Source organism: Lygodium microphyllum, chromosome 7 (assembly GCF_053477565.2).
Source record: "Lygodium microphyllum isolate KBCC chromosome 7, Lygodium_microphyllum_v1.1.10, whole genome shotgun sequence".
In the NCBI taxonomy this organism is placed as follows: Eukaryota; Viridiplantae; Streptophyta; class Polypodiopsida; order Schizaeales; family Lygodiaceae; genus Lygodium; species Lygodium microphyllum.
In genome coordinates this window covers 159,204,300-159,227,570 of record NC_141141.1, presented here as the reverse complement: position 1 = coordinate 159,227,570, position 23,271 = coordinate 159,204,300, and the positions used below count along the sequence as shown (strand labels likewise).

At 48.1% G+C, this 23,271-nt stretch overlaps 1 protein-coding gene across 2 annotated transcripts in view; it reads left to right on the top strand.

The window, feature by feature from the left end:
• The window catches only part of LOC148034144 (uncharacterized), a 276,312-nt gene that overhangs the window by 177,976 nt on the left and 75,065 nt on the right, over positions 1–23,271 (top strand). For both annotated transcript variants that reach the window (XR_015691439.1, XM_087682184.1), the window contains exons 8-9: positions 20,861–21,046; positions 21,208–21,297. Coding sequence is in view for 1 of the 2 variants with exons in the window: in XM_087682184.1 (XP_087538310.1) it covers positions 20,861–21,046; positions 21,208–21,297 (276 nt within the window). In the remaining variant the exon portion in view is untranslated. The remainder of the gene's footprint in view (positions 1–20,860; positions 21,047–21,207; positions 21,298–23,271) is intronic.

Sequence of the window (23,271 nt, the reverse complement as noted above, 5' to 3'; positions counted from 1 at the left end):
CATGAAGCGTTTTCTGACTTTGAAACTGAAGATGTTCTGGAAGCCATTGTGGATCCTAAAAATGTTTTGTGCGCATTCGCAGTGTTTTATGAACGTGCTCTTATACTCTTCTTCAGTGGTAGGATCCCAGTGCTTTCCTATATTCGCTAGTGGCTGCAAAGTCTACTACAAGGGGAGTGTGTTGAAGTGATTTTTGGTTGTTGGGCCTCGAGGCTTTTACAAGGTGCTGTTGAAATCCGGGAAGCATCGTGCCGATTTGTTGACTAAACTGCCATTGTTCCTTGATCGCCGTTTAGTCCATGTTGTGCCATGGCGCCCTATGGCAGATTTTCAGTGCTTGCTTCAATACGAATGCCCGGTGTGGGTTGAAGTGGAAAACTGTCCAGTTGTCTATTGGCCACTGTTAAAGGATGCCATGGCCGTTGTGGGCACTGTTTTGGTTCCCGTGAGCCTAAGGGCCACGAATCGTAACCGTTTGTGTATGTTATGGGACATTGCTCCGAAAAGGCCTGCTTGGTTACGTCTTAATTGCTCTGGCATGCATCCTTTGCACTTTCGTTTGAAATGGGGTAACTTTGTAGGGCATTATTTTTCATGTGGAAACTTGGGGCATTTTATGGCCGAATCTCCAGCGAAGCCACCAACTTCAGATGCTGAGCATGTTTTGCCTCCCATGGAAGATGTGGTGCTTGATGCTCTGTCGCAGGATGCCACCCAACCACCTAAAGTTTTGGATAAAGGCAAACAACATGTTTCGGGTTTGGATTTCCGTGATAATGAATGGGTGGATGTACGTGCCAAAAAAGGTAAAAAGGTTTGATACTGGCATGGCGGATACTGTCCCTAATGCTTCACAAGATACCTTGCGTACTTATATGCGTAGGAAAGACATGTTGTCTTCAGAGCACACTACTCATGCTATGGTGTCTTCTGCTCCTCGCAATCAACCCACTAGGAAAGTATATATGGATGGTCCGAAGGGTCCACCTGCTAAGGTGGCTTTTGATGCTAGAGGTAACGTGATTACCCCATGGGATCGTCGTTATCCCTGTTCCATCCGCAAGACAGTGGATACACCGTCTACTTCTAAGTCTGGTCGCTTAAACTCTTTTGCCGTGTTAGCTGATTTTTTGTATGAGGGAGTCCTTGACATTTTAGTAGAAAAGGTTAAATCGAGGCAAGCTTTGCCTCGTTCCTGATTTTATTTTTGAATACACATGAAGATAGCCGTGTGGAATGTGCGAGGCATTTGTTCTCGCAATAAGCAACATGCCATGTGGAGTTTATTGCATGAGAATCAGTGGGATGTCTTGTGTGCTGTTGAGCACAAGAGTCACGGTGAAGCAGGAAAAATTGTGGATTGTCATGGGTTTCGCTTGTTTTATGCAGGGACACATACCATGCATTATTTTGGTGTGCTTATGATTGTACATGAGAATATCAGCCTATTCTTATTAAAAATGATATACATGGTTGTTTTGTGGTGAATGAAGTTTTATTTGAAGGAGAGATCTTATGGTTACTTGGGCTCTATGCTCCAAATGATCCTTTATCCCGCCGGGATCTTTGGAATACTTTGCAGACCTCCTTGTTACTTGGCAGACGGGGTTTTTTGATGGGGGATTTTAATGTGTGTGTTGATTCTTCACAGTCCACATCAGAGCATTCGATGATGGACGCTCCGGAAATCCGTGTGTGGAATGCGTTTGCTCGTGCCGTTCTTAAGCAAGATCTTTGGTCATGGCTACACCCTTCTTCTATAGGGTTTACTTTTCATTCTGCGCAGTATACAGCTACATGGTCGCGGTTGGACCGCATGTACATTATGCAGGATGATGCTTTTCTTCTTGAGATGCTAGAAATGAAAGTGTTGCAGCAATATGCCTTGTCGCACCATTTTCCCTCTATAGCTTGAGATGCTTGTACAACCCATTGCACCTTTTAAGCAATTTCTGGATAGACTCCCTTTGCGTTTCAACTCGTCTTATTTGAAGCATCCAATGTTTCAGGGTTATATGCAGCAATTGATTGATAGATTTTTATTGGACTTCTCCTTTGAGGGCAATGCTTCTTTTGAACAATTGGTCTCTAATATGCAGCGGGTTGTTCGGTAGTATGGGATCCATCATGTCTCTCTTTGTCGGCCGAGTTGACAAGCAACGGAGGAATTACGGGCTTCGGTTCGTTCTCTACTGGTGGAGACTTCAGATGATGTATTTCTGCTGCCATTGGCTATGCGTTTGGCTGATCTTATTAAAGTGTTTCAGTTGAAATCTTATCAGCAGGCCAAATTGCAGAATGTGACTGAGAACTTGCAAGATAGTGCTTGTCAGACTCATAAGTTCTTTCGAGCTCTCCATGCATCTTTTGCTCGAGAGAATATGACTAGACTCCAGGATGCAGAAGGTCAAATGGTCATTGATCCTTAGACTATTGTGAATGTGTAGGAATTATTTTCTAGACCTTCTTGGTTCTAGTCCTTCACCTTCTCACCAAATTACTCATGCTCGCTCAGTTTTCTATGATTTGGTCTGCAATCACGTTCCGCATGACATGCAAACTACTTTGGAGACAGATATTGGTGAGGTGGAGGTTATGGATGTTTTGTTACACTTGCCCAAGGATGAAAGTCCCGGTTGGGATGGTCTCACCAATGAATTCTTTGAGGTTTTTGCTACCGGACTGGTGAAACCATTGATGGCTATGTTTTAGCAGGTTTGGTAAACGGGGTTCATGCCTTCCTCATGGGAAGGAGGACTTATCAAACTGCTTCCAAAAGTTTCTTCGTGGTCTATGTTGAAACATTGGCGACCAATTTCTTTGATGGGTTCTATGTATAAAATCTTTTCCAAAGTGATGGCGAATCGTCTCCATAAGCATCTTCCTGCCATTGTGCATGCTCTTCAATATGGTTTCATTAAGGGCCGAAACATTCTGCATAATGTCTTAAATGTGCAAATGGCTATTCACTATGCAAGGCACTCTAATCAGGAGGTGGTATTGATACAATTGGACCTGGAAAAGGATTTTGATTATTTAGACTGGTCTTTCATTGCTGAACTTATTTCTATTATGGGATTTGGTACTCGGATGTCTCGTTTGATCTACACCATTAGCGCTGCAGCTTCTTTGTGAGTTATGCTGAATGGTGGTGTTACCGAGCCATTTGTCCTTGCACGCTCTGTGAGACAAGGTTGCCCTTTGAGTCCTCTCTTTTTTGCCCTTGTGACTCATCCGGTTCTTTCGATGTTATCTCATATGGTAGTTTCCACTCAGTTGGCTGGATTGTCTCTTCCTTTTGGACAGCACTTCATTAGTCAATCCTTGGTTGATGGCAGCTTTATGATTTTGCGTGCGGACAAGGATAATCTTCGCAAAGCATTAGATGTTTGGACTCTCTTTGGTCATGCTTCTGATCTTCTTCCTGCTTGCTCATTTGGTATGTTCCTTGAAATTGGTTCTCCAGAAGGCTCAGTGGCATCCTGCGGAGGACCGCTTAGCTACTAACTCTTTTCAACTGGAATTGTTGGCAGCCTCGCGATTACTTTGTTGGGAAGGCACACATGAGCTTAGACCAAAATTTAACCGCATGGCACGTTTGCGCTTGACTTCAGTTTTGCAGAAGCCACCCTTGCCAGTCGCAATGTGTTGATATCGTTTCCTACAGCGAGGAGACTTTTCAGGATTCCTCGTGGATACTGTGATTTATGGGCAGAGCTTTTGATGGTGCTCTAGAGCAGACAACCCTTTCCTGCCCTTGCTTCGTATGGTCCTTGGCAAGATTGGGACCTTGCAGGCCGGCTGAATTCGGAAAAGGCCTCAGCTAACGAGGTGTTTCATCTTTTGATGAAAGATCATCAATGGCTGGTTACTAAAGCTAATACTGTATAGGGATGGTGAAAATCTCAGTCATGGTGGAAGGTAACTGTGATGGAGGGCTGGTTGAAGAAGACACCTTTCAAGTGCAAGTTCTTTCTTGGGAGGGTGATGATTGGTGGTCTTCCTCTTGCTTCAGCTCTTTCCAAGCATCGAATCTCCAACGGTAATTGTTTCTTTTGCACCACCAGTGTGGAATCGGCCCATCATCGATTTATTTCTTGCCCTCTCGCTAAGAAAATCTGGTCACTTTTGTCGGCGGTTTGGCGAGCAGTGGTTGGTTCCTCACTAAGCCCTTTTGAATGGGTTTTTGTGCGGCCCAAATACCCCACAACAGCACAGTCGCATATGAAGATCTTGTTTCACTTTCTCACATACTGGGGCTGTTGGCACAATTGGACCATTCGGAATGCTTTTCTTTTAAATTCAGCCTCTAACGTTCAAGGGCATATTGCTAGGCTTAAAGGTCTCTTGCATTGGCAGATAGATCTCATTCGGCACTCTGACTTACTCCCTCGGGAGGACTTACTTCCCTGGCATATGGCAATTTCCTCTGCGTCTTTGCCATGACTTTTGTAACTCTTTTGTCGTTTAGTACTTTATAAATATAACATCCATTACGAGAGAGAGAGAGAGAGAGAGAGAGAGAGAGAGAGAGAGAGAGAGAGAGAGAGAGAGAGAGAGAGAGAGAGAGAGAGAGAGAGAGAGAGAGAGAGAGAGAGAGAGAGAGAGAGAGAGAGAGAGAGAGAGAGAGAGAGAGAGAGAGAGAGAGAGAGAGAGAGAGAGAGAGAGAGAGAGAGAGAGAGAGAGAGAGAGAGAGAGAGAGAGAGAGAGAGAGAGAAGGTCGGCGGGAGGAGAGCGATGGCGGGGAGTTCGTCTGCGCTGGCGCCGCCTGTGTCTGACGACCTGCAGAAGGTCGTCTGACCTGCCTGTCCTGCCCTCCGCTTCCTCCTGGACCACGGACCTTCGTTGGCCGCCTGAGACCCCGTCGCCTGCGCCCCTGTTGTCTGCCTGCGCCCCCGTCGACTGCGCCCTCGTCGCCTGACTCCCTGAGCCCCTTTCGCCTGGCCCCCGTCGTCTGCCTGAACCCCCATTGTCTGCGCCCTCGTCGCCTGAGCCACCGCCGCCTGCCCGCGATTCGTCAGTCGCCGTTTAGCCTCTGTCCGTCTGCCTCCGCAGGTCCACGTCTTCGCCTACGTGCCTCTGCGCGTGCTCGTGAGCGAGACAGTGCTCGACAGCGAGGAGTCCCCTGCGCCCTGGAGCCATAGTCTGTAGCCCCGCTGCCTGTTCCGTTCGCCGTCATCTGCAGTCCCGTCGCCTTCTCCTGCAGGTCCGTAGCCTGCATCTCAGAGGCCTGCCAGTTGCGTGCTTTGCCCTGCTGTCGCCAGTCGGATCTGCAGCCTCCGCTAAGACAGCAGTATGGCTGGCCTGGATATGGATTTTCTCGATCGGACGGTGGCAGCCCTTGGCCCTGACTCCGACACAGAGGAGCCAGAGGATATGGTGCCATGCACGGAGGAGCTGCCTCCGGGTTCTGAACTGTCAGGTTCGGAACTGCCGCCTGCCGGCAAACGTTCTAAGCATACTTCTGATGAGCCAATGGGTTGTCAGGATCGTTCCTATGCGCAAGTGGCCTCTGATCCTGTGGATTCGCAGGACATTGACTGGGAACATTTACTAGACTTTGCCAATACTCTGCTTGGCGATTATGTACAGCATAATAATGAATCCTTTTCTGAAGCAGGAACGGATGATGTCTTGGAAGCCACGGTGGATCCCAAATCAGTCTTGAGATCCTTCTCGGTATTTTATGAGCGTGCAGTTATACTTTTCTTCACTGGCAGGATCCCAGTCCTGTCGCATATTCGCCAGTGGATGCACCATGTATTGCAAGGGGAGTGTGTTGAGGAGATCTTTATTGGTCCTCGCGGCTTTTATGAGGTGCTGTTGAAATCGGAAACGCATAGAGCTGAGCTCGTGTCCAAGTTGCCACTATTCTTCGATCGCCGCTTGGTCCATGTTGTGCCATGGCGCCCCATGGCCGACTTCCAGCGTCTGCTTCAGCGAGAATGCCCGGTGTGGGTGGAAGTCGAAAATTGTCCGGCAGTATATTGGCCAATGTTGAAGGATGCGATGGCGGTTGTGGGCACAGTGCTGGTTCCCCCCAGCCTCAGGGCAATGAACCGCAACCGTTTATGCATGTTATGGGACACGGCCAGGAAAAGGCCTGCCTGGCTTCGCCTCAATTGTACAGGCATGCATCCTTTGCATTTCCGCTTGAAATGGGGTAACTTTGCGGGCCACTGTTTTTCATGTGGTAAATTGGGGCATTTCATGGCTGAATGCCCTCAAAGGCAATCGTCTTCGGAGAATGCGCAAGTTGTGCTACCCAAGGATGACATGGTGCTGGATGCCCCGCCCCAGAAAGACCTTCAGTCACCTCATGTCATGGATCAAGGCAAACAACAGGTTCGGGGTTTGGACTCCTGTCACACTGACTGGATTGAGCCACGTCCCAAAAAAGGTAAACAGTTGGATGCAGGCCGGGCGGCTCCTGGGCTTACTGCTTCTCCGGATTCCGTGCGCACGTATACGCGCAGAAAAGAAATGGTTACTTCACAGCAGGTTGCGCGTACTACGGCCCCGTCTGCCCCCCGTGATCAGTCTCCAAGGAAAGTCTCTACCGACGGGCCCAAAGGCCCTCCTGCTCAGCTGGAGTTTGATGCCAAAGGTAATGTCATTACTCCCTGGGATCGGCGTTATCCCCGCCCCGCTCCCAAGGCAGTGGATGTCCCTTCTACCTCTACAGCAGGTCGCCAGAACTCGTTTGCAGTTTTGGCTGATTTTCTGGATGAGGGCGTCTTGGATGCTCTCGCGGCAAAGGTGAAATCGAGGCAACAGGTGCCTCGTTCCTGACTTCCTTCTTTGAAGACATATGAAGATAGTTCCGAGGATTGTGCGAGGCATTTGCTCTCGCCACTAGCAACATGCCATGTCGATCGTCTTGCATGAAAACCAGTGGGATGTATTGGATTCTGGGGATTTCATGAAAGAAAGAGACATACTGGGGATGCTGGCACAATTGGATCACTCGGAATGCCCTTTTTTTTGGATTCAGCCTCTAAAGTCCCGGCACATATTGTGAAGGTTTCTTGCATCGGCAGATAGATCTCCTTCGGTACTCAGGGGTACTCCCTCGGGAGACCTTTCTTCCCTGGCATATGGCAATTTCCTCGGCGGCTTTGTCATGACTTTTGTAACTCTTTTGTAGTGTAGTACTGGAGCCTTTACACATGATGGCTTACTGTCATCATGTATCTTGTAACCAAGTAAACTTGTATTTTTTTCGTAATTAATACAATTACCCTTTACGAAAAAAAGAGAGAGAGAGAGAGAGAGAGAGAGAGAGAGAGAGAGAGAGAGAGAGAGAGAGAGAGAGATGGCGGCAACGGACCATCGTCGGCTGCCTGAGCCCCCGTCGCCAGAGCCCCTGTCGTCTGCCTGAGCCCCCGTCGTCTGAGCCCCCGTCGCCTCAGCCCCTGAGCCCCTGTCGCCTGAGCCCCCGTCGTCTGTCTGAGCCCCCATCGTCTGCGCCCCCGTCGCCTGAGCCCCCGTCGTCTGCCCGCGCTACGTCAGTCGCCGTCGGCCTCTGCTCGTCTGCGTCCACAGGTACGCGTCTTCGCCTGGAGGCCTCTGCGCGTGCCTGTGAGCGAGACAGAGCTCGACAGACAGGAGTCGAGAGAGAGAGAGAGTACAGACCCTTCGTCAGTTGTCCTGTCAGCCGTCTGCTCTACGTCTGCTGCCCGCGGGTGCCTGCCCTCTGCATCTTGCTGTGCCGTGACAGAGAAAGGGAGCCCTAACCTGGGAGCACGTGACTGCAACCCTGCACAGATCCGAGATCTGATCTGCTCCTGTACAAAGAGAGAGAGAGAGAGAGAGAGAGAGAGAGAGAGAGAGAGAGAGAACCTCTTCACATGATGGCTTTGTGTCATCATGTATCTTGTAATCCAGTAATCTTGTATTTTTTTCGTAATTAATATAATTACCTTTTACGAAAAAAAAAAGAGAGAGAGAGAGTAAATCAGGAGAATTTCAGATTCGCTTCGGCTTCGTTTCCCGAGTCATAGCTTTGGGAAACATTTCTGGCTCTTTGGCAGATTTATGCGTTCTTTGTCTCGATACTCACTCTTTCTTTTTTGGGTGAGATATTGGGCTCTTTGGACAATCTGGAGTGACCATAGTTTGGCATACTTGGGTCGCCAAAACCACCAGCAATATGAATCCTTCCAAGCCTCACTACGGCAATCTCTATATGATGCTAGCTATGAGGGTGACATGGACGCTTCTTGCATAGAGCTTTTCTTTTTATGTTTTTGATAGTTTGGGATAGCCCCCTTTTCCGGGGGTCCCCAGCTTGTAAATTTGTGAGCACATAAATATACTGCACTGGATATTACCAAAAAAAAAGGTGTGTGTAAATGAGCAATTTTCTTCCATATAAACCTATGATGCATTCCCAATGCATAAGAGGCTATGGCCCGTGGAAAGGATAAAGTATATCCCCGATCATCCACCACATCCTGTATGTACCTAATTCCCAGTTTCATAAGATTGTATGCCCGAACAGGTTCCTGTAAAAAAGAGGAATTGCCAAAAATGGCACTCCAATGAATGCTTTCTTTTCGCATGGAGTTGTCGCCAAACAACTATCAATAGCCCATTTGACCTTAGAGAGAACCTGTTTCCAATCAAGTATCAAAGCAGTAGAGAAAGGACAGCCAGGTATTCTGCCCACAAATCTGCCTAGGACAACCTTTCAGAAATCCGTAATCCAATGACCATATGCAGAAGTGCTCATGCTGGCACACATGGATGCTAGCATACAAGTTCACGGCTGTTGCTGACGGAAGAAAGTATGCATCCCTTTCTACCAATTCCACCTATGCTTGATACAGACAGGCTTATGGATTGGCAATTACAGCCATCTACTACATGCATTCGTCCTGTCTCTCTTTCTTTCTTAACTTCCATCAAAGTATACAAGCTTCTTCAGCCTGCCCCATGGATTTAGCAGCATGCTAATTCTCTGTGGCTTATAACGAAGTCTCTTGCATGGTGGCGGAAGAATCTTAGGATGCTCTGGAAGTGTAAAATGCGACTGAAACAAAGGCTTTTTCTTTGGAAATGTTTGACAGGCACACTGTTAGTGGGGGTCACACTTGCTAAACGTCACATTGCATCATCCACATGTCTGAGATGTTGGCTCCCTCAGAGACTATCCCTCATTTATTTTGGCATTGTCCTTGTTCCAGGATCCTCCTTAGGAGAATTTCAGATTCGCTTCGGTTTCGTTTCCTGAGTCATAGCTTTGGGAAACATTTTTGGCTCTTTGGCAGATTTATGCGTTCTTTGTCTCAATACTCACTCTTTCTTTTTTGGGTGAGATATTGGGCTCTATGGACAATCTAGAGTGATCATAATTTGGCATACTTGGGTCGCCAAAATCACCAGCAATATGAATCCTTCTGAGCCTCACAGTGGCAATCTCTATATGATGCCAGCTATGAGGGTGACATGGACGCTTCCTGCATAGAGCTTTTCTTTTTATGTTTCTGATAGTTTGGGATAGCCCGCTTTTTTGGGGGGTCCCCAGCTTGTAAATTTGTGAGCACATAAATATACTGCACTATATATTACCAAAAAAAAAAAGTGTGTGTGTGTGTTGTTTAGTACTTTTTAAATATAACAACTATTACGAAAAAAAAAGAGAGAGAGAGAGTGAGAGAGTTTCTCGGATGACCTGATGGTCTGATGTAACAGAAAGTAAGAGATACATAGAGAGAATGCTGACCTGATGGTCTAATGTAAATATTTACTACTTAATTCAATTATCTTCACGAAAAGAGAGAGAGAGAGAGAGAGAGAGAGAGAGAGAGAGAGAGAGAGAGAGAGAGAGAGAGAGAGAGAGAGAGAGAGGTTTGGCAGTCAGTTTGGAGAGAGAGAGAGAGAGAGAGAGAGAGAGAGAGAGAGAGAGAGAGAGGAGAGAGAGCTCTCGCGGAAAAGGTGAAATCGAGGCAGCAGGCGCCTCGCTCTTGACTTCCTTCTTTGAGGATACATGAAGATAGCCACGTGGAATGTGCGAGGCATTTGCTCTCGCCATAAGCAACATGCCATGTGGACCGTCTTGCATGAGAACCAGTGGGATGTATTGTGTGCAGTTGAGCACAAAAGTCACGGTGAAGCAGGAAAAGTGATGGATTGTCATGGATTCCGTCTGTTTTATGCAGGGACCCATGCTACGCACTATTCGGGCGTGCTGATGATTGTCCATGAGAAATATCAGCCTGTCCTTGTTAAAAATGATGTGCAGGGCCGCTTTCTGGTTATCGAAGTCTTATTTGAAGGAGAGATTTTATGGCTGTTGGGCCTCTATGCTCCGAATGATCCCACATCCCGACGGGATCTTTGGTCGACTTTGCAGGGCTCCATGTCACTCGGCCGAAGGGGGTTTTTGATGGGAGATTTCAATATGTGTGTTGACTCTTCTCAGTCCACTTCAGGGCATTCGGTAATGGATACGCTGGAAAGCCGGGCTTGGAGTTCCTTTGCTTTGCACGTACTCAAGCAAGATCTTTGGTCGTGGCTTCACCCTTCTTTTTCAGGGTTTACTTTTCATTCCACACAATATGCAACTACCTGGTCGCGACTGGACAAAATGTATATCATGCAGGGCGATGATTTTCTTCCCGAGATGCTGGAGATGAAGGTCTTGCGGCAATATGCGTTGTCGGATCATTTCCCCCTCCAGCTTGAGATGCGGGCACACTCTATTGCACCTTTTGTGCAATTGCTGGATAGGCTCCCTTTACGTTTCAACTCCTCTTATTTGAAGCATTCAATTTTCCAGGGCTATATGCAGCAGCTGATTGAGAGGTTCTTATTGGACTTCGCCTCTGAGGGCTTGCCTTCATTTGCACGGCTGCTCTCTAATGTGCAGCGGGTTGCTCGCCAGTATGGGATCCATCATGCCTCGCTTTGCCGCCGACGTCGACATGCAGCAGAAGACTTACTAGCTTTGGTCCGTTCCTCGCTTCTAGATTCCCCTGATGATGATTTTCTGCTGTCTCTGGAGAGGCGGTTGGCCCATCTTATTCAAGTGTTTCAGTTGAAATCTTATCAACAGGCCAAGCTGTACAACTTGACGGACACATTGCAAGATAGCGCCTGCCAGTCTCATAAGTTCTTTCGCGCCTTGCATGCGTCTCCGGCTCGCGAAAATATGACCAGACTCCAGGATTTGGAAGGTCGCATGGTCATGGATCCGCATACCATTGTCACTATGTGCAGAAACTATTTTATGGAACTTCTTGGTTCTTCTTCCTCGCCTTCTAGTTAGGTTACGCATGCCCGCTCGGTCTTCTATCATTTGGTCCGCCAGCAGGTTTCAGTTGATATGCAAGCCACGTTGGAGACGGATATTTGCGAGGAAGAGGTTATGGACGTCTTGTTGCACCTGCCGAAGGATAAAAGTCCTGGCTGGGATGGTCTCACTAATGAATTCTTTCAGACCTCGGCCATGCAGTTGGTGAAGCCATTGGTGGCCATGTTTCAGCAGGTGTGGGAAATGGGGGTCATGCCCTCCTCATGGAAAGAAGTCCTTATTAAACTAATTCCAAAGGTCCCTTCGCCGTCAAAGTTGCAACACTAGAGACCAATCTCTTTGATGGGCTCCATGTATAAAATCTACTCCAAAGTGCTGGCGAATCGGCTTCACAAGCACCTTCCAGCTATTGTGCATCCTCTCCAATATGGTTTCATTAAGGGCCGCAACATTCTGCATAATATCTTAAATGTGCAAATGGCTATTGACTATGCGCGGCACTCCGGTCAGGAAGTGGTATTGATTCAATTGGACTTGGAAAAGGCGTTTGATTATGTGGACTGGTCTTTCATTGCAGACCTCATGTCGGCTATGGGCTTTGGTACCCGCATGTCCCGATTGATCTACACCATTAGTGCTGAGGCTTCCTCCAGAGTTATGCTTAATGGTGGGGTTTCAGAGCCATTTGTCCTTGCATGCTCGGTCAGACAGGGTTGTCCTTTGAGCCCTCTCTTCTTTGCCCTGGCGTCTCACCCGGTCCTTTCAATGTTATCCTCCATGGCAGCCTCTGGTCAGCTGGCCGGGCTGTCTCTTCCGTTGGGTCAACACTTCGTTAGCCAATCTTTGGTCAGGCATTCAAAGGGCATTAGATGTTTGGACACTCTTTGGTCAGGCCTCTGGGCTTCGCATCAATGCCCTTAAGTGAGCCATTCTCAGTTGTACGGAGACTGATTTACAGTCCCTAGGCTGGCAAGGCCAGGTGGTTTCCCGTGGCTCCACTGTCAGGCTTCTTGGATACCCATTGGGGGTGGATGTACGGCCAAAAGACCTACTGGAGTGGATTTCACAAAAACTGACGGCGAAGTTTATGTACTGGAAGTCGCAAGCGTGGCCATTCCATGTCCGCCTCAAAGTGGCCCAGACAATCATGGTACCAATGCTAACGTATTTCCTGCCTTTGTTGCCATGGACGCCTACTACTTTGAAGGCCCTCACTCATCCCATCCGTTTCATGCTGTGGAAGAAGGATTCACTGCAGGCCGGCATTTCGTGGATTTCATGGTCACATGCATGTACCCCTAAGCGCATGGGTGGTGGAGCTATTTTGGATGCACACACTCATATGTTAGCTCTCCGTTGGTCCCTTTTCCGTGCCATGTGTGTGGATCATCACCCATGGACCATCATAGCCCGTTATTTTCTTGAGGACAGCGGGCTCCGCCATGGCAACACACGGCTTCGGGCCTCCTGGTGGCATGTCCTTAATGCTGACTCGCGTGTTTCCAGTCCCTGTTCCTCTTTGTTACTGCACTTGGTCGGCTCTTGGAAAGTGGTGCTCCAAAAGGCCCGTTGGCACCCGGTAGGGGACCGCTTGCAGACTAACTCCTTTCAGCTGGAATTGTTGGCAGTATCGAGACTCCTTTCATGGGAAGATAAACATCAGCTCAGACCAAGATTTAATCGCATGGCCCGTTTAGGTGTGACGTCGGTTGCGGATGCTACCCTTGCCACTCGCAATGTCCTCGTATCATTTCGGACTGCTCGGCGACTCTTCAAGATCCCGCGTGGATACCGTGATTTATGGGAGCAGCTTTCGTCGGAGCTTCAGGGTAGGCAACCCTTTCTTACCTTGGCTGTGGATCGCCCTTCGCAGGACTGGGACCTTGCAGGCCGCTTGAGTCTAGAAAAGGCCTCTACTAATCAGGTGTATCATCTTCTTGTTCAAGATCACCAATGGCTGGGAGAGAAAGCTAATACTGTTTGGGGACTGCGGAAATCGCTGTCATGGTGGCAGAAAACGCTGATGGAGGGCTGGCTAAATAAGACACCTTTCAAATGCAAGGTTTTTCTTTGGCGGGTCATGATTGGTGGTCTTCCTCTGGCCTCGGCCCTTGCCAAGCGTCGCATCTCGAATGGCAATTGTTTCTTCTGTACCACACCGGCGGAATCGGCCCGACATCGTTTTCTCTCTTGCCCGCTCGCCAAGAATATCTGGTCACTCTTGTCGCACATTTGGCGCGCGGTGGTGGGGTCCTCACTAACTCCTTTCGACTGGGTTTTTGTGCGCCCGAAGTATCCCGCACCGCCACAGTTGCATGAGAAGATCTTATTTCACTTTTTCAGATATTGGGGATGCTGGCACATTTGGACCACGCGCAATGCTTTTCTCTTTGATTCGGCCTCTAATGTACTGCGATATATTGCCAGGCTTAAAGGGCTCTTGCATTGGCAGCTAGATCTCATCCGACACTCCGACTTGCTCCCTCGGGAGGATTTGCATCCGTGGCATATGGCAATTGTCTCTGGGTCGTTGCCATGATTGGTGTAACCTTTTCAGTGCATTACTACGGGGCTTCCCCACACGTTGGCCTAGGGCTCTCGTGTATCTTGTAATCAGAAAAAAGAGAAAGAGAAAGAAAGAGAAAACCTCTTCACATGATGGCTTTGTGTCATCATGTATCTTGTAATCCAGTAATCTTGTATTTTTTTCGTAATTAATACAATTACCTTTTACGAAAGAGAGAGAGAGAGAGAGAGAGAGAGAGAGAGAGAGAGAGAGAGAGAGAGAGAGAGAGAGAGAGAGAGAGAGAGAGAGAGAGAGAGAGAGAGAGAGAGAGAGAGAGAGAGAGAGAGAGAGAGAGAGAGAGAGAGAGAGAGAGAGAGAGAGAGAGAGAGAGAGAGAGAGAGAGAGAGAGAGAGAGAGAGAGAGAGAGAGAGAGAGAGAGGCATCGCCTGGTTCCGCGTCGTCAGCGCCTGATCGTCTGCTTCCCCGTCGTCGCCTGTAGCTGTCGTTTGGCCGTCGCCCGCAGGCCCGTCGCCTGCCCCTGAAGCCCCGTCGGTTGCAGCTGCCTCTGGCGCCCTGTTGCTTATCTCCCACCCCCCGTCGGCTGCGATTGAGTCCCCCGCCCCGCCGCTGGTCGGCCCATCGACAGCGGCCCCCGCCCTGCTATCTCCCGCCTGGGCTGCGGGCTCTGCACCTGCGTTTCGCCCGTTCGCCCTCTGTGTTTAGGGTTTCTGTTGGCGAGGCCCCTGCCCTGCGCCCTGGACTATCCCACGCTGCCGTCGACTGCCAGACCTGTGTTCCACCCTCAGGCCCTTGCACTGTTAGGGTTGCGCCCTGCCACACGCGTTCTTGGGACAGGCCACGACTCAGGCTGACAGGTAAAGCTCTGGTTTCATTGGCTATGTTTGTGGAATCTGCCCTTGGACAGCGCCACTGTACAGGAAAGAAAGAGAGCGAGAGCGAGAGAGAGAGCGCGAGCGAGAAGACAGCAGTATGGCTGGCCTGCATATGGATTTTCTCGACCGGACGGTGGGAGCCCTTCGCCCTGATTCCGATGCAGAGGAGCCAGAGGATATGGTGCCATGCACGGAGGAGCTGCCTCCGGGTTCTGAACTGCCGGGTTCTGAACTGCCGCATGCTGGCAAACGCTCCAAGCATACTTCTGATGAGCCAATGGGTCCTCAGGAAGGTTCCTATGTGCAAGTGGCCTCTATCCTGTGGATTCGCAGGAAATTGACTGGGAGCATTCGCTAGACTTTGCCAATACTCTGCTTGGCGATTATGTCCAGCATAATACTGAATCTTTTTCTGAAGCGGGAACGGATGATGTGCTGGAAGCTACGGTGGATCCCAAATCAGTCTTGCGATCCTTCTCGGTTTTTTATGATCGTGCAATTATCCTTTTCTTCACTGGCAGGATCCCAGTGCTGTCGCATATTCGCCAGTGGATGCACCATTTATTGCAAGGAGAGTGTGTTGAGGAGATCTTCCTTGGACCTCGCGGCTTTTATGAGGTGCTGTTGAAATCGGAAACGCATCGAGCTGAGCTCCTGTCCAAGTTGCCACTATTCTTTGATCGCCGCCTGGTCCATGTTGTACCATGGCGCCCCATGGCCGACTTCCAGCGTCTGCTTCAACGAGAATGCCCGGTGTGGGTGGAAGTGGAAAATTGTCCGGCGGTCTATTGGCCAATGTTGAAGGATGCGATGGCGGTTGTGGGAACAGTGCTGGTTCCCCCAAGCCTCAGGGCAATGAACCGGAACCGTTTATGCATGTTATGGGACACGGCCAGGGAAAGGCCCGCGTGGCTTCGTCTCAATTGTTCAGGCATGCATCCTCTGCATTTTCACTTGAAATGGGGCAATTTTGCGGGGCATTGCTTTTCATGTGGGAAATTGGGGCATTTCATGGCTGAACGCCCTGAAAGGCAACCGTCTTTGGAGGATGCGCAGGTTGTGCTGCCCAAGGATGACATGGTGCTTGATGCCCCGCCTCAGGAAGCCCTTCAGTCACCTCATGTCATGGATAAAGGCAAACAACCTGTCCTGGGTTTGGATTCCTGTCGCACGGACTGGATTGAGGCACGTCCCAAAAAAGGTAAAAAGTTGGATGCAGGCCTGGTAGATCTTGGGCCTACTGCTTGCCAGGATTCCATGCGCACGTATACGCGCAGAAAAGAAATGGTCACTTCACAGCAGGCTCCGCGCACTACGGCCCCGTCTGCCCCTCGTAATCAGGCTCCAAGGAAAGTCTATATCGACGGTCCCAAAGGCCCTCCTGCTAAGCTGGCGTTTGATACCAAAGGTAATGTGATTACACCCTGGGATCGGCGTTATCCCCGCCCCACTTCCAAGGCAGTGGATTTACCCTCTACCTCTAAAGCAGGTCGCCATAATTCCTTTGCAGTATTGGCTGATTTTCTGGATGAGGGCGTCCTGGATGCTCTTGTGGAAAAGGTGAAATCAAGGCAACAGGTGCCTTGTTCTTGACTTCCTTTTTTGAGGATATATGAAGATAGCCACATGGAATTTGCGAGGCATTTGCTCTCGCCATAAGCAACATGCCATGTGGACCGTCTTGCATGAAAACCAGTGGGATGTATTGTGTGCAGTTGAGCACAAAAGTCACGGTGAAGCAGGAAAAGTTGTGGATTGTCATGGATTCCGTCTGTTTTATGCAGGCACCCATGCTACGCACTATTCGGGCGTGCTGATGATTGTCCATGAGAAATATCAGCCTGTCCTTATTAAAAATGATGTGCAGGACCGCTTTCTGGTTATCGAAGTCTTATTTCACAGAGAGATTTTATGGTTATTGGGCCTCTATGCGCCGAATGATCCTGCATCCCGACGGGATCTTTGGTCCACTTTGCAGGCCTCCATGTCACTTGGCCGAGGGGGGCTTTTGATGGGAGATTTCAATATGTGTATTCACTCTTCTCAGTCCACTTCAGCGCATTCGGTAATGGATGCGCCGGAAAGCAGGGTGTGGAATTCCTTTGCTTTGCACGTACTTAAGCAGGATCTTTGGTTGTGGCTTCACCCTTCTTTTTCAGGGTTTACTTTTCATTCCGCACAATATGCAACTACTTGGTCGCGGCTGGACAGAATGTATATCATGCAGGGGGACAATTTTCTTCCCGAGATGCTGGAAATGAAGGTCTTGCAGCAGTATGCGTTGTCGGATCATTTCCCCCTCCAGCTGGAGATGCGGGCACAATCTATTGCAACTTTTATGCAGTTGCTGGATAGGCTCCCTTTACGTTTGAACTCCTCTTATTTGAAGCATTCAATTTTTCAGGGCTATATGCAGCAATTGATTGAGAGGTTCTTATTGGACTTCGCCTCTGAGGGCTTGCCTTCATTTGCCCGGTTGCTCTCTAATGTACAGCGTGTTGCTCGGCAGTATGGGATCCATCATGCCTCGCTTTGTCGGCGGCGTCGATCTACTGCAGAGGAGTTACTGGCTTTGGTCCGTTCCTTGCTCCTGGATTCCCCAAATGATGATTTTGTGCTGTCATTGGAGAGGCGTTTGGCCCATCTTCTTCAAGTATTTCAGTTGAAATCTTAACAGCAGGCCAAGCTGCATAACTTGACTGACACATTGCAAGATAGTGCCTGCCAGTCTCATAAGTTCTTTCGCGCCTTGCATGCATCTCCGGCTCGCGACAATATGACGAGACTCCAGGATTCGGAGGGTCGCATGGTCACTGATCCACAGACCATTGTCAATATGTGCAGAAATTATTTTATGGAACTTCTTGGTTCTTCTCCCTTGCCTTCTAGCCAGGTTACGCATGCTCGCTCGGTCTTCTATCATCTGGTCCGCCAGCAGGTTCCATTGGATATGCAAGCCACTTTGGAGGCGGATATTTGCGAGGAGGAGGTCATGGATGTTTTGTTGCACCTGCCGACGGATAAAAGTCTTGGCTGGGATGGTCTCACTAATGAATTCTTTCAGAGCTCGGCCACGCAGTTGGTGAAGCCATTGGTGGTCATGTTTCAGCAGGTTTGGGAAACGGGGGTCATGCCCTCCTCATGGAAAGAAGGCCTTATCAAACTGATTCCAAAGTTCCCTTCGCCGTCAAAGCTGCAACACTGGAGACCAATCTCTTTGAGGGGCTCCATGTATAAAATCTACTCCAAAGTGCTGGGAAATCCTCTTCACAAGCACCTTCCCGCTTTTGTGCATCCTCTCCAATATGGTTTCATTAAGGGCCGCAACATTCTGCATAATATCTTAAATGTGCAAATGGCTATTGACTATGCGCGACACTCCGGTCAGGAAGTGGTATTGATTCAATTGGACTTGGAAAAGGCGTTTGATTATGTGGACTGGTCTTTCATTGCAGATCTCATGTCTGCTATGGGCTTTGGTACCCGAATGTCCCGATTGATATACACCATTAGTGTTGCGGCTTCATCTAGAGTTATGCTCAATGGTGGGTTTACAGAGCCCTTTGTCCTTGCGCGCTCAGTCAGACAGGGTTGTCCTTTGAGTCCTCTCTTCTTTGCCCTGGCGACTCACCCGGTCCTTTCAATGTTATGCTCCATGGCAGATTTTGCTCAGGTGGCAGGGTTGTCTCTTCCTTTGGGCCAGCACTTCATTAGCCAATCTTTGGCTGATGACACCTTTATGATTTTGCAGGCGGACAGGGACAACATTCGCAAGGCATTAGATGTTTGGACGCTTTTTGGTCAGGCCTCTGGGCTTCGCATGAATGCCTTTAAGTCAGCCATTCTCAGTGGCACGGAGCCTGATTTACAGTCATTAGGCTGGCAAGGCCAGGTGGTTTCCCGTGGCTCTATTGTCAGGCATCTTGGATACCCAGTGGGGGTGGATGTACGGCCAAAGGACCTGCTGGACTGGATTTCACAAAAACTGGCGGCAAAGTTTATGTATTGGAAGTCGCAAGCGTGGCCGTTCCATGTCCGCCTCAAAGTGGCTCAGTCAATTATGCTCCCAATGCTATCGTATTTCCTGCCATTGTTGCCATGGACGCCTACTACTTTGAAGGCTCTCACTCATCCCATCTGTTTCACGCTATGGAAGAAGGATTCAGTGGAGGCAGGCATTTCATGGATTTCATGGTCACATACATGTACCCCTAAGCGCATGGGTGGTGGAGCTCTTTTGGATGCAGAAAATCATATGCTAGCTCTCCGTTGGTCCCTTTTTCGTGCCATGTGTGTGGATCATCACCCGTGGACCATCAAAGCCCGTTATTTTCTTGAGGACAGCGGGCTCCGCCATGGTAACACCCGGCTTCGGGCCTCCTGGTGGCATGTCCTTAATGCTGACTCCCGTTTTTCCAGTCCCTCTTCCGCTTTGTTACTGCACTTGGTCGGCTCTTGGAAAGTGGTGCTCTAAAAGGCCCGTTGGCACCCGGTAGGGGACCGCTTGCAGACTAACTCCTTTCAGCTGGAATTGCTGGCAGTATCGAGACTACTTTCATGGGAAGATAAACATCAGCTCAGACTGAGATTTAACCGCATGGCCCGTTTAGGTGTGACGTCGGTTGCGGATGCTACCCTTGCCACGCGCAATGTCCTCGTATCCTTTCGGACTGCTAGGCGACTTTTCAAGATCCCGCGCGGATACCGTGATTTATGGGGAAAGCTTTTGGCGGAGCTTCAGGGTAGGCAACCCTTTCTTGCCCTGGCTGTGGATCACCCTTGGCAGGACTGGGACCTTGCAGGCCGGTTGAGTCTGGAAAAGGCCTCTACTAATCAGGTGTATCATCTTCTCATTCAGAATCACCAATGGCTGGGTGACAAAGCTAATACTGTTTGGGGACTGCGGAAATTGCTGACATGGTGGCAGACAACGCTGATGGAGGGCTGGCTGAATAAGGCACCTTTCAAATGCAAGGTCTTTCTTTGGCGGGTAATGATTGGTGGTCTTCCTCTTGCCTCGGCCCTTGCCAAGCGTCGCATCTCAAATGGCAATTGCTTCTTCTGTACCACAACGGCGGAATCGGCTCGACATCGTTTTCTTTCTTGCCCGCTCGCCAAGAATATCTGGTCACTCTTGTCGCACATTTGGCGCACTGTGGTGGGGTCCTCACTAACTCCTTTCGACTGGGTTTTTGTGCGCCCGAAGTATCCCACACTGCCATAGTTGCATATGAAGATATTATTTCACTTTTTCAAATATTGGGGATGCTGGCACATTTGGACCACGCGCAATGCTTTTCTCTTTGATTCGGCCTCTAATGTACCACGCCATATTGCCAGGTTTAAAGGCCTCTGGCATTGGCAGCTAGATCTCATCCGACACGCCGACTTGCTCCCTCGGGAGGATTTGCTTCCTTGGCATATGGCAATTGCCTCTGGGTCGTTGCCATGATTGGTGTAACTTTTTTAGTGCATTACTACGGGGATTTTCCACACGTTGGCCTAGGGCCCTCGTGCCTCTTGTAATCAGAAAGAGAGAGAGAGAGAGAGCGAGAGAACTTCTTCACCTGATGGCTTAGTGTCATCAACTATCTTGTAATCAAGTTTTTTCGTAATTAATACAATTACCTTTTACGGAAAAAAAAGAGAGAGAGAGAGAGAGGGGGGGGGGAGAGATGCTCTTGGAATTGCATAGTCATCTTGGAAGTTGGGAGAGCGAGAGACTGTGTGTGTGTTTGAGCGAGAGACTTGGAATTATGATAATAAACATAAGGCCTAGGAGTTGGAAGATATTGTACGGTCTAGTCTTTAGAGGCCAAAAATAGCCTGTTTTTTGGTATGAAATGGTACGGATACGTATGGTACGGTACGGTATGAACCGTACGGAACGAACTAGTCTGTACATAGTACGAATGCAACTATGGCTATAGTCTTTGACGTGTGGGAGATTTGATTTCCACTCAAATCAAGTGTTTGAACATAATGGCTATATCTCATAATCTGTTGGTGAGCTTGCTGTTTTCCTGCAGCTGCTAGTTTCACTCTAATGTGCCCCATATTTGCAGCTTTGCCAATAGTATGTCACTGAAATTTATATTTTTAGAAGTGTTTTATTCAAATTTTACATAAGAACCCTTAGCTCTAACTGTAAATTTATGAAAATTTTTCTAAACATAGTAACACTTCTGCAACATTGTTTTGTAGGTTAAGCGGATGTCACAACCTGGACAGGATGTTGTAGTAGTTGGAGGCTCTCATAGTTTACATGAGCATGAGAAGTTAGCAGTTGCAGTAACAAAAGCTATGCGAGGTGAGTCTTTACAGGAAACTAAGGACGGCCGCTTTCGTGTCAGAACAAGGACTTTTCTGGATGGAGCAATCTTGAGACATGTGGGTACACTTGCTGACCGTGAGACACTGTTTTATCTCCTGACACTTTTTTGCATTGAAAATAACATCTCCTATCACAAGAGGAGTCATCTCAGATAAACATTTTAATGGGAAAACTGTTTGCGCTCTGTCTAGTGATATTTTATTTGGTAAGAGTGCAGGAAATGCGCCACTCTGCAGATGTTCTAGCAGCAGGTCTATTGGAGGCTGCAGAGCCATCGTTGTTTTCAACATATTTCGGTCGCAATCAGGTAGTCTTGGGCACCAGAATAATACTTTTCTGGGCTGAAATTTTGATACAATGAAGATTGATCAATGCTATAGAGAGACACTTTACTGAATTTGCAGTTTTATCAATGTATTTACCAAGCTAAAGAGTGTTGTTGATATAAGCACTAAATATATTGCTTCTAAATAGATCCATTGGAAAGTTGGGTCACTAAAAGCCTATGGTCTATTGTGAGGTGAAGGTCTTGGGATGTTACCGTTTGGGTTACTATTTATTTTAGATTCCTGCTCTTCTAAATACATCTCCAGGAGTGATTTTTCTTCTAGATATCATCTCTCTCATAATTGAAATTCTATTCTTTCTGTTTGAAGCTCAGTAATTTTCTTCATCGCTTCATTTATAGCAGTCACTGCTGCATTCCACTTGCTCTCTAATGCCTGATTTGGCTCTCTAATTATTCGTTCCTAACTATTGTGGCATCCATTATAAGTCTTCACAAATATTCATGGCTTAAGATGAGTCATCCTTATCATTATTTAATGTCAGCCATTGTGAAGGTTTGCAACTATCCTTTTTTCGCCTATCTCATTCCTTCTTCTCCAATTGATGATAGTAAATCCTTTTGGCTGCAAATGGAAGTTGTTCAAAACCAAAAGGTACATCTACCTTGCAACTGCAGCTAAAGGCCCCTTGGGTAATGCATCCCAGGCTTGGATCTACACGGTGAAGAAATTTCATCTCCCTCTCAACTGAACTGCCTTGCTTGTCCAATGACAATACTTTGGCATCTCTAGGCAGTATTATGGATAATACTGACATAATACCCCTTCATCATGGACAATCAACCCAGGGAAGAAGGAAACCTTTCTTAGTCTCCAGCATCCTGCTTACAGAAGGCACATCTGAAAGGCTTGGTAACATGAAGATTTGCCTACTGCTGGTGTCACAGCAACAGTAGCTCAAATGCAGGAGTTTTCAGGGCAGCAGCCAAATGCAGCAGTCTGAGACTGAAGTGTAGCAGTTGTGGAGTATGATAGCAGCCAATAATGATGTCAGCACAAATGGCATATTGTGGAAGTCTTTGGGGCAACAGATCATGTTGACAAAGGCTGGAGCAGCAGCACTGATGAGGCTAGAAGCAAGGGCTGCTGGCAATGGGGGCGTAAGTGGAAGATATTGTGAGGATTTGAGACGAGGGATGAATGTGGCAATGCCCATAATTCCCTTTAATGGAACTTTTTGAGCCAGTCATCCTAGCGAATTTCTAGAATCTTGCTTTAACTTAATTTAGAAGTGGTCTTGGGGCCTTATGAGAGCTGAAGGAATTGAGCCAATAGTTTAAGTCAAAATTTGAGGCTTGTAAGTTACTATCCCAGCATTCCTTCCTTTGCTATCCCAACCAAATTCATCAAATGGAAGTTCCATGCTGTGAATAAAACACAAAACCATTTGAGTAACTTCCACTCTCTTTGAGGCCCAAAATGGATTCTTAAGGGAGAGAAAAAGTAGGCTTTGTGCATGGACCCAACATGTCTCCTTAATCCTCATTGGTGGATATCTTCTTTTAAGTCACCTTAGAGGTCCACCCTAGAAGCCAAGACAATGGACTATAGATGCCACGAAGGATTGCCCAAGATCTTGCAATGATCATAAAGGTGATTGAAGTTCATCTAGAAGTGAAACCATAGTGCAAAACCACAATCAAGGCTGTTGGTGATGTTGCAAGGAATGAGGTAGCATCTTGGGACTTGGGATGAGTCCATTGGATGAGGTAAAAGGGGGAGACACACACACACACATATATTTTTTTGGTAATATCAAGTGCAATATATTTATGTGCTCACAAATTTACAAGCTGGGGACCCCCGGAAAAGGGGGCTATCCCAAACTATCAGAAACATAAAAAGAAAAGCTCTATGCAGGAAGCGTCCATGTCACCCTCATAGCTGGCATCATAGAGAGATTGCCGTAGTGAGGCTCGGAAGGATTCATATAT